We start from the raw sequence: 13,282 nt of genomic DNA, 5'->3' as shown, positions 1-13,282 counted from the left end.
TAATCACTGGACAAATCTGCACCTGGACAGTAACCGATGTTAACCAATCAACAGGCCCGGATTTGTGGAAAGGCCACCTAGGGGCCTAGGGCGGCAGGATTTTAGGGGGGCGGCATGCTGTCCAACCTCACCCACATTGGATCAAAAACACTGGGGATGCGCTGGAGATACAATCATTTTTTAAATTTCCCATGCACAATCCTCATTGGTCTGGTCAAGATGATGAAAATTTGCACGAATAAAGGGGAGGGGACAGGGGCGATGAACGGCAGTGGGCCTAGGGGCACCCACTATGTAAATCTGGCCCTGCCAATCAAACTTTTACTTTCATTATTCTACTTGAAGTTAGCTGAAAAACAAGCAATCACTGATTGGTTGCTATGGGTTACAAGCCCATTATAGACTCATAGTGACATCATACATGTATTCATCCAAACCATATTGCTGTATATAAGATGCAAGTATCTGTTTCTCCCGCTCCTGCTCATATCCTTTGTCTCACTTGCCCTCTGTCACCATGAGGACACAGCACCCTTGCTCTCCACCCAACTCTCACTCACCTCCCCTAATGCCACAATGGGCAACTTCTGGGGCTGTGATGTATCGGGGCGGGGCGTGACATTGCGGCAGGACTATGATGGGACAATCGCTGATTGGCCGATCGCTGATTGGCCGATCGCCGTGTCAATCTCAGGAAATCCTTCCTGGTTTTCCTAATTTGGACAGCCCTTCAAAAAACCTGGCAACCCTAACTACGTACATCAATTCCCGGGATATAACTAACTAGCAGTCAAAGGGGTTGTAGACCGTTACAGCCGTAGCACTGTCCCACAGTGCCCCCTTGTTTTCTATAGAAGTTGCTGGAAAATGTAATTATGAGAATTCTACTGATAAAAAAAAAACTTCATTATCAATTCTAAAGAACTGACCAATATGAATTCAGATTCCCAGCACCATGTCAGACATCTTGCTGATATCTTACATATAGAGATAATTATGTTATTTGATTTCTTGATGATATTACACTGGAATCAGACATGGGGATAAAGGACAGACTTGTTCGGTGATGGGAAACTGGGCTTAAAGCTTCCAACTCCAATTACAGGAACAAAGAACAAGGAGTCAGATTTATACAGATCAGCTGGGATTCTCATTGGAGGATTCTTAGCACTTTAAAGCAGCCGCTGGCTGTGGAGATTTGGGGGAAAGCTTTGGAACAGTTCAATATTGCTTTAAGAATACAACCCCTATGATGTTGGACTACATCTCCCAGCATGCATCACAATTCAATATATGTTATATTGTTCTGGGAGTTGCAGTCCAGCAACAACTGAGTAAAGTTGGGTTGAGCAGTGTAGCAAGGTTTGCTATCCCTTTAATTCAGCCACTCACCACAAGGCTGTGCAGAAACCAATACACTTTGCATCATGTATCTGAATATTTTGTCATGCAGGAGTTCGGTTTTATGTGTCTGTTTTAAAGGGGCTTTGGAACACAATACATAATCATCAGTGCGGAGACATTTCAGTGGGGTGCTTAAGGGGAAAATAAAACCTAATTTTAAGTAGGGTTGTCACCCAATTTCTTTGTAACATGCGAGCAATACTTACAGTATAATGCAGTGACTAATACAGTTCAGATGCATGCTGCATGGCCAACAACAAGCTAAAACATTGTGCTTCTAATTATACAGCCATGCAGCAGGGGGATTTTATATTATAGCACTGCAATGCAAAAGTATTCTACATGCAAACATCTGGCATGCATGTAGGCAGTAGGGTTGCCACCTGGCTGGTATTTTACAGGCCTGGCCGGTAAAAATGATGGTTGATCCCACTGTTATTAATAGGGGAAAAAAGATAAATATAAAGGAAGGCCGGTATTTTCTTTCCAGAAAAGGTGGCAACCCTACATGGCAGCTTATTGCATGGTGCATAATTTTGCATTGCAGTGCTTTAATATAAAATCCCCATGCTGCATGGCTGTCACCCCATTCCTTTATGACATGCAAGCAATACTTATAATGCAGTGACTAATACAGTTCAGATGCATGCTGCCTGACCAACAGTAAGCTGCAACATTGTGCTTCTAATTATACAGCCATGCAGCATGGGGATTTTATTTCTAATTATGCATTCATGCAGCATGGGGATTTTATTTCTAATTATACAGCCATGCAGCATGGGGATTTTATTTCTAATTATGCAGCCATGCAGCATGGGGATTTTATTTCTAACTATGCAGCCATGCAGCATGGGGATTTTATTTCTAATTATACAGCCATGCAGCATGGGGATTTTATTTCTAATTATGCAGCCATGCAGCATGGGGATTTTATTTCTAACTATACAGCCATGCAGCATGGGGATTTTATTTCTAATTATACAGCCATGCAGCATGGGGATTTTATTTCTAACTATACAGCCATGCAGCAGAGGGATTTTATATTACAGCACTGTAATGCAAAAGTATGCACCATGCAATAAGCTGGCATGCCTACATGCATGCCAGCCTTATAAGAAAGATATAAATATACATAGCAACCTCAGTACATTATATTTTTTATTTTAACAGAAACAATTGTTAACAATAGAAAAAATGAAGCTAAATGGTATCTGGAAAAAGTTTTGGGGCCATGTCCAACCCTGCCGCAGGTATTTTATAACCATGTGATCCATTTCAGCTGCTTCTAATTTGGTATATTAATGGTGTCTGTGTGACACGCCTACATGCTGAAGGCTATATATTAGACTCAGGGGGAGGGGGATTATTAGTAAATTCTATACAAGTGTTTCCTTTGCTGGTGAGTGGGACCTGTAACGTGTTTTATCTTGTACGGGGATTAGTCCTTCATTTGTGATTTTTTTTGTTTTTCAAGTGGTGGAGGGATCTACAATTTTTTCATATATATATATATATGATTTATTGTGGTATTGCTTTATTACCCTGAGTTGTCCGTTGGTTTAAATTGTGCTGTAATATCTTAACTGTTTCTTATAATAAGGGTCTAATGATAATGATGAGTTGGGATTTCTTCTCCTTTATACAGCGCTGTGCAAGGATCTACTATAATCTCTGCAGCACTACAGTAAGTTTATACCCTTTTATACATGTATAATTATGTATTACTCCAATCTCTGTTAATAACCCTAAAACCCAATTACATTCATATAAAAACTACACGTGCCAGGCCATTTATCATCTAAATATATATACGCTTTAATTTAGAGATCAGTGCAGTCTGCAGCGTACATTCAGATTAGGACTTAAAGGAAAACTATACCCCCAAAATGAATACTTAAGCAACAGATAGTTTATATCAAATTGAATGACATATTAAAGAATCTTACCAAACTGGAATATATATTTTCATAAATATTGCCCTTTTACATCTCTTGCCTTGAACCACCATTTCGTGACTCTATCTGTGCTGTCTCAGAGATCACCTGACCAGAAATACTACAACACTAACTGTAACAGGAAGAAGTGAGGAAGCAAAAGGCAGAACTCTGTCTGTTAATTGGCTCATGTGACCTTACATGTGGTTTGTATGTGTGCACAGTGAATCTTACGATCTCAGGGGGCGGCCCTTATTTTTTAAAATGGCAATTTTCTATTTATGATTACCCAATGGCACATACTACTAGAAAAGTATATTATTATGATAATGGTTCATTTACATGAAGCAGGGTTTTACACATGAGCTGTTTAACTCAGTATCTTTTAATAGAGACCTACATTGTTTGGGGGGTATAGTTTTCCTTTAACTAGGCATGTATAAACCCACCCCCACCTTATATGTTCAGTAACACCCTATAAGACTTGGGTAGAATGTTCGGAACCCTGACACTTAGATTCCCAAAGATCAGAGCAGCGCTGGGATGTCTATAGCCCACATCAAAGGGGCGTTTTTAGTATGTTCTAGAATGGCTAATTCTAAGCAACGTTTTATTAGGCCTTCATTTTTTATGTGCCTTCTGACTTTTCCAGCTTCAAATGGGGGTCACTGACCCCATCTAAAAACAATTGCTCTGTAAGGCTACAAACGTATTGTTATTGCTACTTTTTATTACTCGTTTTTCTATTCATATGACAGTCTCTTATTTAACTCAATACATGATTGCTAAGGTAACCCTAGAAAACAGATTGCTGAAACTGCAACCTGGAGAGCTGCTGAATAAAAAGCTAAATTAACACAAAAACCACAAATAATAAAAAATGAGAACCAATTGCAAATGCTCTCTGCATCTAGAACCACTTTAAGCTTATTGCTCACACGTGTGTAGGGCCGGGTTTCTGGATAGTCCTTTGCAAGTGTATTTCTACTGTGTGACAGAAATAACAATTTTCCTTTGCCTTTATTTCTCATTTTAATAGGGTGGCTGTAAAGTGAATAGATTCATAAAAGCAATTGATGAACTTGTAGCACAGAGTGGGCTTTATCATTCATGTGCCTTGTGTGCAGCTGTAGGTTAAAGGAGAACTAACCCTTAAAAATGAATATGGCTAAAAATGCCATATTTTATATACTGAACTTATTGCACGAGGCTAAAGTTTCAGCTTCTCAATAGCAGCAATGATCCAGGACTTCCAACTTGTCACAGGGGGTCACCATCTTGGAAAGTGTCTGTGACACTCACATGCTCAGTGGGCTCTGATTGGCTGTTGAGAAGCTAAGCTTAGGGCTCGTCACTAATTATCCAGCAGAAAATGAGCTTCCCCTGTAATAAAAGCTGATGCTGCAGGGCTGATTATTAAATTCTGATGCTAATTGCACTGGTTTCGGTGCTGCCAGAACTCCACAAAACTATTTGCTGCAATGTGTCTCGACAATAGGAAATGCAGGCAAGCAGTCGGAGGCACCAAATAAAATGGAAGTGATTGAAACATTGCATGTACAAACGACACACAACACAACTGTTGGCTGAAGACCTATCATGCGCCGTTCACATCCAACAGTCGTATCGGATACATGTAGTTTGTAGCGGCGTTGTTTCGATCACTTACATTATATTTGGCGTCTGCCTTTCCTCTCAGCATGACGCATCCTGGCACGTTGCTTCTTAGTCCTTCCCTTATTCAAATAAATGCATGGCTGCTAGGGTAATTTGGACCCTAGCAACCAGCTAAAGCTGCAAACCGAAGAGCTGCTAAATAACTCAAAAACCACAAACCTAAAATGAAAACCAAATTGTCTTGGAATATCACTCTACATCTTACTAAAAGTTAAAAAACGGATAACAACCCCTTTAAGAAAAAAATCCTGATGTTGTTGAACTACAACTCCCAGCATGCATGAACCATTATTATTCTGGGGGGGGGGGGTTGTAGTTAAACTGAGTAGATACGTTTGGTAGAGCAGTGCAGCAGAGTATACTACCCCTTTATCACTTTGTACAGTGCATAGGAATATATCGGTGTTTTACAGTAGTGGGGTGCATACATAAGTGAGTGGTCACGGCTGCAACGTCGCTTGTCACTGTTATATTCCCATGTAGCCCCCCGTTCTATTGAGCTGTCGATCAACATTGTTGCAAAAACTGTCCCCCTGCTGCAAATCAAACATGGACTTATTACTATTAATACATCTTGTTTGTAGGATTATTGTTAGCAGTGACTTGGTGAAAGCCATGCAGGGGCTCGGTGATGTCTTCTAGTAGTGTAGCATGCCTGAATTGCAACTGGCTGCTCTCATGGATAAATGACAGTTGTGAACTCACAATGGGGGTCTCTTTATAAAGCTTTGTAACATTCTCCATTCTAGCATAAGTTAATGCTTGACTACCATATAAACACCATATACTTGTATGTATGTGTGCGCAGTGTTGGCATTCCTGTTCCTCTATGAGAAGCTCACTGCCATGGAATAGTTGAAAAGGTACCACTGTTGATTGTAGCTTCAGGGTTTTATTGGGAGTTGGTTTCTGGGTTCTGATTATCATTTTGCCTACACAGATTTCACGTATACCAAGATGCATAGAGAAATAGAGGCGGCAGTCACTTTCCTTGTGAAGATTCTGAGCCTTAAGAGGAGGATAAAGCCTGAGAAACTGGTGGTTTTGGCAGAGAACATGGCGCATCTCCTGCACAAGAAATACCAAGGCCACTGGTATCCAGACAAGCCGAACCGGGGTCAGGCTTACAGGTATTAAACAGCCACTGGGCATGCGTTTTTCAAAGGGCCACTAAATTTGCATTATTTTTGCTATGGGTTTGTCCAGTTCAGCTATGTATAGCTGAATTAACGTTGGTTACTCCCCAAATCTCATATTACAGCTTTAGCGTTAGCATGAGCTTCCATTGTCTTTCCTGGCCTTAAACTTTCCCCATCACCCCCTACAGCTACAGCAAAATATTCAGATGTCATTTTGTGTTGAACAGATGTATCCGCATCAATTCCTGGCAGTATGTGGATGAGTCCTTGCTTCTGGCTTGTGCAATGAGTGGCTTAGATTACTCAAGACTTCCTCTACCAGGCGAGATGACCATTTGGATTGACCCACTTGAAGTTTGTGGCAGGTAACAATCCAGATTAACTTGTGTGTCCTGGCTCTGAAGCAATAATAGAACCTACTTCTGCATTGATGGGTTATCCTATGTGTTGAGGAGAAAGCCAGACAACCTGTATTTCTTAAAATCCATATCTTGGTGTACAGGTACACCTGGTATTGAGCAACCAAGCCTCCCTTTTCAATATATACTATATATACTAGCATGTGGTTAGCTCATGGTAAAGTGAAATTCCTTCTGATTAATTTATACTAGGATGGGTTGTACTGTTGAGAGAACCAGGTTCCCTGTTGAGTCCTCCAGTCTGCTTAAAGAATGAGTAAACCCTAGAAATAAGGGGTATGTAAAATTGACAAGGATGCTATTCTAAGCACTTTTCCAATGTACACTTATATCTTTTTTTAATTCAAAGATATTAAAGAATACATGTACTGTTAACATTAATTTTTTTTTACAGTAGAGCCACTTGATGGTTATTTTCTGACCACCAAGTAGTCAAGGAGGTTGTCAGGAGAAAGAGGCTGCTTTCATAAGTAGAAACCTTTCTCAAATCTTTCCTAACCAGAAAAACATCAAACCAGCCCCTTTTCTCCTGACAACTTCCTTGGCTACTTGGTGGTCAGACGAGTGGGAAAATGACCAGCAGGTGGTGCTGTCGTAACAAAATTAATTGAGAACAGTTCATGTATCTTGGCATTAAAAAATAATAATAATGTACATTGCAAAAATGCTTGGAATAGCACCCTCATAAATGTTATATTCACTTGTATTTAAGGCTTACTTTTTTAACCATCTATCTACCTTTCCTCCCACACTTTGACTGGCCAAGAGGTCCTGGTATTAAGTGTCTTCTAAGCATGGCCACCATCTGATTTGAGATAAAAATGGCCATCTGATTTGAGATAAAAAAAAATATAAGATGGGAGTGGATGAGCTGAGAAGAAACATAGGGAGAACAAGGAAAATAATGAAAGGAATGTAAGAGCAGTGAGCAGAGTAAAGTCGCAGAAAGAGGAGAATGAAGACTGGTTAGTTGCACTGTATCTAAAACTTCTGGTTGGTCCTTGCCCTTTTTACCTCTTAGCTAGAATGCCTTTAATTGTTTTTCTATTTCCATATAGATACTGTAATACTGTGTTTTTTTTTTTTTAGGTTTGGGGAGCACACTGACTTCTTCACAATAGCGTCGTTCAAAAATGAAGAGGCAGTCAAAGTAAACAAGAGGAAGCATTCAGAGCAGACTTCTGATTATTCCTCAGAGGGACCTTCCTCTGAGTCTGTTTCTGAGAACTCGTCTGATGATGAGACAACCGGGGAGAAAGCTACAGCTTCAAAGGAAACGAGTAATGCCTTCATTACACCCCAAACATAGGATCTCTAGTGAACATAGTATGAATTTCTCCTCATTCAGGAACCAAGGGCATGGGCACAATGTCTGGATTGTAAAGGCCTCCTACTTTGTATAGACAATTGGCTCAGAACAGACTGGAAGCAACTGGCACACAGTGGTGAAATCTAGCGGTCTCTCTTCCAATGGTGATACAGTGCCAGTGTTCTCTAATGGCTTCTCTCAGCTGTGCAAGAGTGACCTAAATCGCACTAGACCAATTTTAATTTTTATTTTAACTATCTTATCCTCTTACCCCTACACACACCTTGCTTGTCATTGTGTTCCCTTTAAAGAAACCTCTTTAGTAGATGGAAATTGGGTCAGTCACCATCAGTGTTGGCTTGAACCCTCTAACCAATTGCACTTTATTTGATGAAAATGTCAGGACAGGAACATATCCTAATGAGTAAGGTTTCTCTGTTCCCTTCAGTTAAGTATGAACGTATAACTTTGAGTGTACGAGAACTTATGTACAAAATAGTTGAAATGTTTGTTATAACAGAACATCCTACTTATGTCTGTGACCACTAGATGGTGTTCTATGAAGTCTAAAGTTCTTCACTAGATAGACTTAAATCATGAGACCTAGCCATAAGAGTAAAACTATTAAATCTGTGTACAGAACACCCATCTGCATTTAAACATAAGGGAATGGTAACTGCCACTTTCCAGTGATAGAAAATAGATTTTTTATATGAAGTACTTGTTTTTAGTTATCTGGGCATGTGACTATTGAACTTGATAGAAGGCATGCCATATTGTCAACCTTCCAGGTGTCACTTTTTTCCCAGCATCCTCTGTTTTTGGGATTTGCACTTTTTAAACTGGAGGGTCAAATGCACAACCTGCCTGAGACCTTTTTTTTTTTTTTTTTTTTCTGCTTTTTAATACTGATACACCGAATCCAGGATTCGGATTCGCCCGAATCCTTGTGCCTGGCTGAACCGAATCTGAATCCCAATTCGCATATGTAAATTAGGAGCGGGTAGGGAATGACTTTTCGTCAATTTTTTTTCCACTTTTTCCTTTCCTGCCCCTAATTTGCCTATGCAAAATAGGATTTGGTTTACTATTTGGCCGAATCTTTCACCAAGGATTCAGGAATTTGGCCCACTCCCAAATAGTGGTTTCGGTGTATCCCTACTTTTTATAAAGTTCTAGAACAATTTACTTTTAAAAGTTCTCCCCCTATGAATATAATGGTTACTTTAATAGACTTTTGGGCTTAATGGAACTCTTGATGGTTGCTCCCTATTATATTCAAATAGCTTTTTCTTTTTTTTTTTTTTTTTAAATCTAAAGACTTGTAACCAGGGTCCGGATTCCATTTAAACTGCCGGCAAACCAGGGGCTCATTTTATTTCCCTGAAGGTTAAAGCACTGACAGACCCCCCTCCCCCAACTTGGCTTCTGTTAGGTGGCCATACATGGGCAGATTAAAGCTGCTGATTTTAGATCTTTACACCAATATAGCCGCTTATCTGCCCATGTATTGGGGCTCTGCCCATGTATTGGTGCTGTCCAGTGGGTTTCTGCGGTCGATATCTGGCCAAAGTCAGCCAGATCTCAATCGGGCATGTTTTGATTTTTCTGTCTGATCATTGACTGTATCGGAATTTTTGTATCTCCTTCATTGCGATTGTGCCCTAGGGCAAAACAATATTATCCACCCAAGGTGGGCATATTGGGGGATATATTTGCTTGTTTGGAAACCTTGCCAACTGAGTGAATGAATATGTCCGCCTTATTCATCTTTCTATAATATCTCCTGTTTTATAGTGTGGGTATTAAATATTTTTGGAGGGTATAGGGACCATCATTTGTGCACTTAGTGTATATACTGCGATTTTATCAGGGTTTCTGATGGCTAATGTTCATCCTTCAGTGCAAAAGCACAATGATAGCCAGTTGTGAAATGGGTTGCATTATTTTTGGCTAATGAACCAGGATCCAGAATAGTTCTGGGCTTGGTCAGATATTTTAAGTCAAGCACTAAAGGTAAAAATCCCCCCCCTGCTAAATAGTGGTTCTGTTAACTGGCGTTCTTTATTAAATGTGGTTTGCCAAGTAACCTCAGTCGGAAGCTACTAGACACTTAGATGCAACAAATCCAGTAATCCAAGTTAAACCTTCTAAAATGAAAGTGGTTGTGTTCATATTTCTTTGAAAAGTTTGTTCTAGAAATTAAACTTTTTATTGCCCTACAGGTGTCATTCTACTGTTGGCTTTTCACAATTACCAGCTGTATCAGCTCCAATGGCTTTAAGCAAAATGTATTGGCACTTGTACTTTGGATTAAATCTTTAAACCAAACCTTTTGTGTTTTTATGTTTGTGCTAAAATACGCCTGAACCATAAAGTTGCAGTTGTCCTTGCAAGTTTATCTAAAGGGGTTGTTCACATGTAAATTAACGTGTGGTATGATGTAATGATATTCTGAGACTAATTGTAATTGGTTTCATATTTAATTTGTGGGTTTTGATCTTAGATTTTTATTCAGCAGTGCAGATTTCAGAAATCTAGTTGCTAGGGTCTAAACTATCCATAGAAACCATGCATTAATTTGAATAAGACACAGGAATTTGAACAGGAGAGGCCTGAATAGAAACACAAGTAAAAAAAAAAAAAAACTAAATACATTTGAAGCCCTACAGAACCTTTTTTAGATGGGAGCTGGAAAGGGTCAGAAGGCAATAATTCAAAAACTGTAAAAATGGAAGGTGAATTGAAAAGTTGCTTATAATTAGCTACCCTATAACATACTAAAGGTTAACTTAAAGCTGAAGCACCCTTTAAATACTAAGCAACTTGCCATATAAACATTCATATGGCTAACTGACTAGATCATGGAAGGCTTTACAACTGACTACAAATAATAACTTTAGTGATTATCTGAACAAATACATGCACAGAGGCAATTTATTCAAAAATGAAAGGCCAGTACCCTTACTTGAGAGCAGTAATTAAATTCATAACTTCCTTGTAACCCTGTATGTATAACTTATTGTAAAGCGCTGTTAAGGAGCCGCAGCGCTGTACAGTGCATAAAAGTACAATGGATGGATAGATATATTGCAGAGATTAATGTGCATGACCATAAGGAAACTAGTAGTAATGTGGCTCAGCAGGAGTTTCTTGTATTTAAGGGGCACATTTATTATGAGGTGTAAAACAGCAGGATAATACACCACACATAACCAGTCTTCGCGATGTAAAAAAAGTAATTTTTATGCGTTTTTCTTTTTGCCATTTATTTTACGCTGCTTTTTTTTACACCTTTTTTGGATAATTTTTACACCACATAATAAATATGCCCCTAATTGTGGTCATCTTTAGAAAACTTGGCAGCAGCATAGTTTAGGTCCCCTTTAATTTATCAGAATTTTGAAACAAATATAGTACTGAAAACCTCTTACTTAAATAGAACTTTTCCCAAGGGACCTGTTATCGTGTATTGTTACAATTACTTATTTGCTTATCTAGATACATTTGAATTGTTACAAATGTATCTTATCTTCTGTTGTGGTTAAGTTAGAAACTTTGTTTCTTTTTCTGGCTGTTCAGTGCAGAGAAAAATGGGACTTTCCAGTACAAACAAGGGACTGCGGGTTGAGCTGTCAAAAGAGGGACTGTCCCTCTAAAAACGGCACAGTTGGGAGGTGTGCCATAATACATTTTTAGCCTTACAGAGCATTTGCTTTTTAAATGGGGTGAGTGGCTCAAATGTAAAAGCTGTCAAGAAGTCAATTAATTCAAAAACTATCAAAAAAAAATAAAAATAAATGGAGGGCAATTGAAAAGTTGCTGCTGTGCACCTAGGGTTGCCACCTTTATTAAAAAATTTTACTGGCCAGTGGGGGTGGGCACCAAAAGGGGGTGGTCTGTGATGCTAAAAGGGGTGGAGCTATGCAATGTGCCACAAAAGGGGCGGAGCAACATCGCACAGCGCTGTGAAAAAGGTAAGTTCTTTGCGAATTGGGGGCAGGCCAGGGGCTTTTTTTTAAGTGTATTACAAATTACCGGCAATTGCATTGCCGGTAAATTTATAATACCGGCCCCGGCCTTGGCAGGTGTTTTACCGGCTAGGCCTAAATCTTAGAACCAGAAAGTATGGGAAATTAGTAAATAAGAATACAAATCTGCCTGCTTTCTGGTTGCCACAGTCTTATTCTAGAAATACAGTGTCAGTTAAAGTTTTGTGTGTATATACTGTACACACAAGTCACAAATCGAAAATAAAGATAAATTATGTATGCGCTTAAAGGCGATCTATACATTAGATCATTAGATTAGATCTATACATTCTAATCCCTAACCAACAGATAACTGATATCATAATAAGTGACCTATTAAAGAATCTTATCCAACTGGCACAGACATATCCGTAAATCTGGCCCTTTTATATCTTTTACCTTGAGACGCTATTTTGTGATGGTCTGTGTGTCACTCACTGATCACCTGACAGGAAACATCATTTCTGATTATTTATTCTGGTTCTGCCTTTCCACAGCCAGAGATTGTTGCTATGGTAACTCTAGGATATGCATTAAGGCCTAAGATCATGGTGCTAAGCAGCACATGGGAATAATGACTGAAAAATCCGTTATTTAGTATATACAGTTATAGCCTAGTGACACCCCCTGCTCATGTACAATATGTAATGTGGTGTCACTCGCTGTACAGGAAAATAATGTATATAAGGACTTTTCTACTATATCCTATTTGTCATTGGGCGACTATTCTCCCCGAATCTGCCCGTGTGTCTCTGCCCTAACAGGAGAATAAAGCTCTGGATAAGCCAAGAGGCAGAACAGAAAGGAATAAGTATTTATTTACATAAAGCTCCGACCACTGTCTGTGCCTGGGGCAATGTAGAAATCCAAGAAACTTCCTCTAGAAGGTCATATAACAACAACAACAACACGGGATGTGTAGAAAAGTAATCAACAGACAAAGACTAAACTGAGAGTATTTTTCACACACTTCTTTATATCTTTCTGTAGAGCCGTTTAAACCGAGCTCTGAGGCACTACAGCCTTTTTGTAGTATAGGTATGGGACCTGTTATCCAGAATGCTCAGGAGAGGGCTTTCCGGATCGTGTAATTTGGATCTTTTGCCCTGATACTAGAAAATCATGTACACATTAAAGGGGTGGTTCACCGTTAAAGTAATTTTAGTATGTTATAGAACGACCAATTCCAAACAACTTTTCAATTGGTTTTCATTATTTATTTTTTTATAGTTTTATAGTTATTTGTATTTTTCTTCTGATTCTTTGCAGCTTTCAAACGGGTGTTGCTGTCCCCTTCTAAAAAAAACAAATGCGCTGTAAGGCTACAAATGTATTGTTATTGCTACTTTTTATTACTGATCCTTCTATT

The 13,282-nt window shown here is 39.1% G+C and overlaps 1 protein-coding gene across 1 annotated transcript; it reads left to right on the top strand.

Moving 5' to 3' along the window:
- The first annotated feature begins 2,785 nt into the window (after positions 1-2,785).
- btg5.1.L (B-cell translocation gene 5, gene 1 L homeolog) lies at positions 2,786-10,213 on the top strand. Its single transcript, NM_001114773.1, is given in 5 exon segments — positions 2,786-2,803; positions 3,050-3,088; positions 5,956-6,145; positions 6,382-6,519; positions 7,663-10,213. Coding segments are annotated over 3 exon segments (531 nt in total). The 5' UTR covers positions 2,786-2,803; positions 3,050-3,088; positions 5,956-5,972; the 3' UTR covers positions 7,883-10,213.
- Positions 10,214-13,282: the final 3,069 nt, after the last annotated feature.

This window comes from Xenopus laevis, chromosome 7L (genome assembly GCF_017654675.1).
Source record: "Xenopus laevis strain J_2021 chromosome 7L, Xenopus_laevis_v10.1, whole genome shotgun sequence".
NCBI lineage: Eukaryota > Metazoa > Chordata > Amphibia > Anura > Pipidae > Xenopus > Xenopus laevis.
The sequence above is the reverse complement of the archived record's forward strand: the minus strand, read 5'-3'. Positions and strand labels throughout refer to the sequence as shown.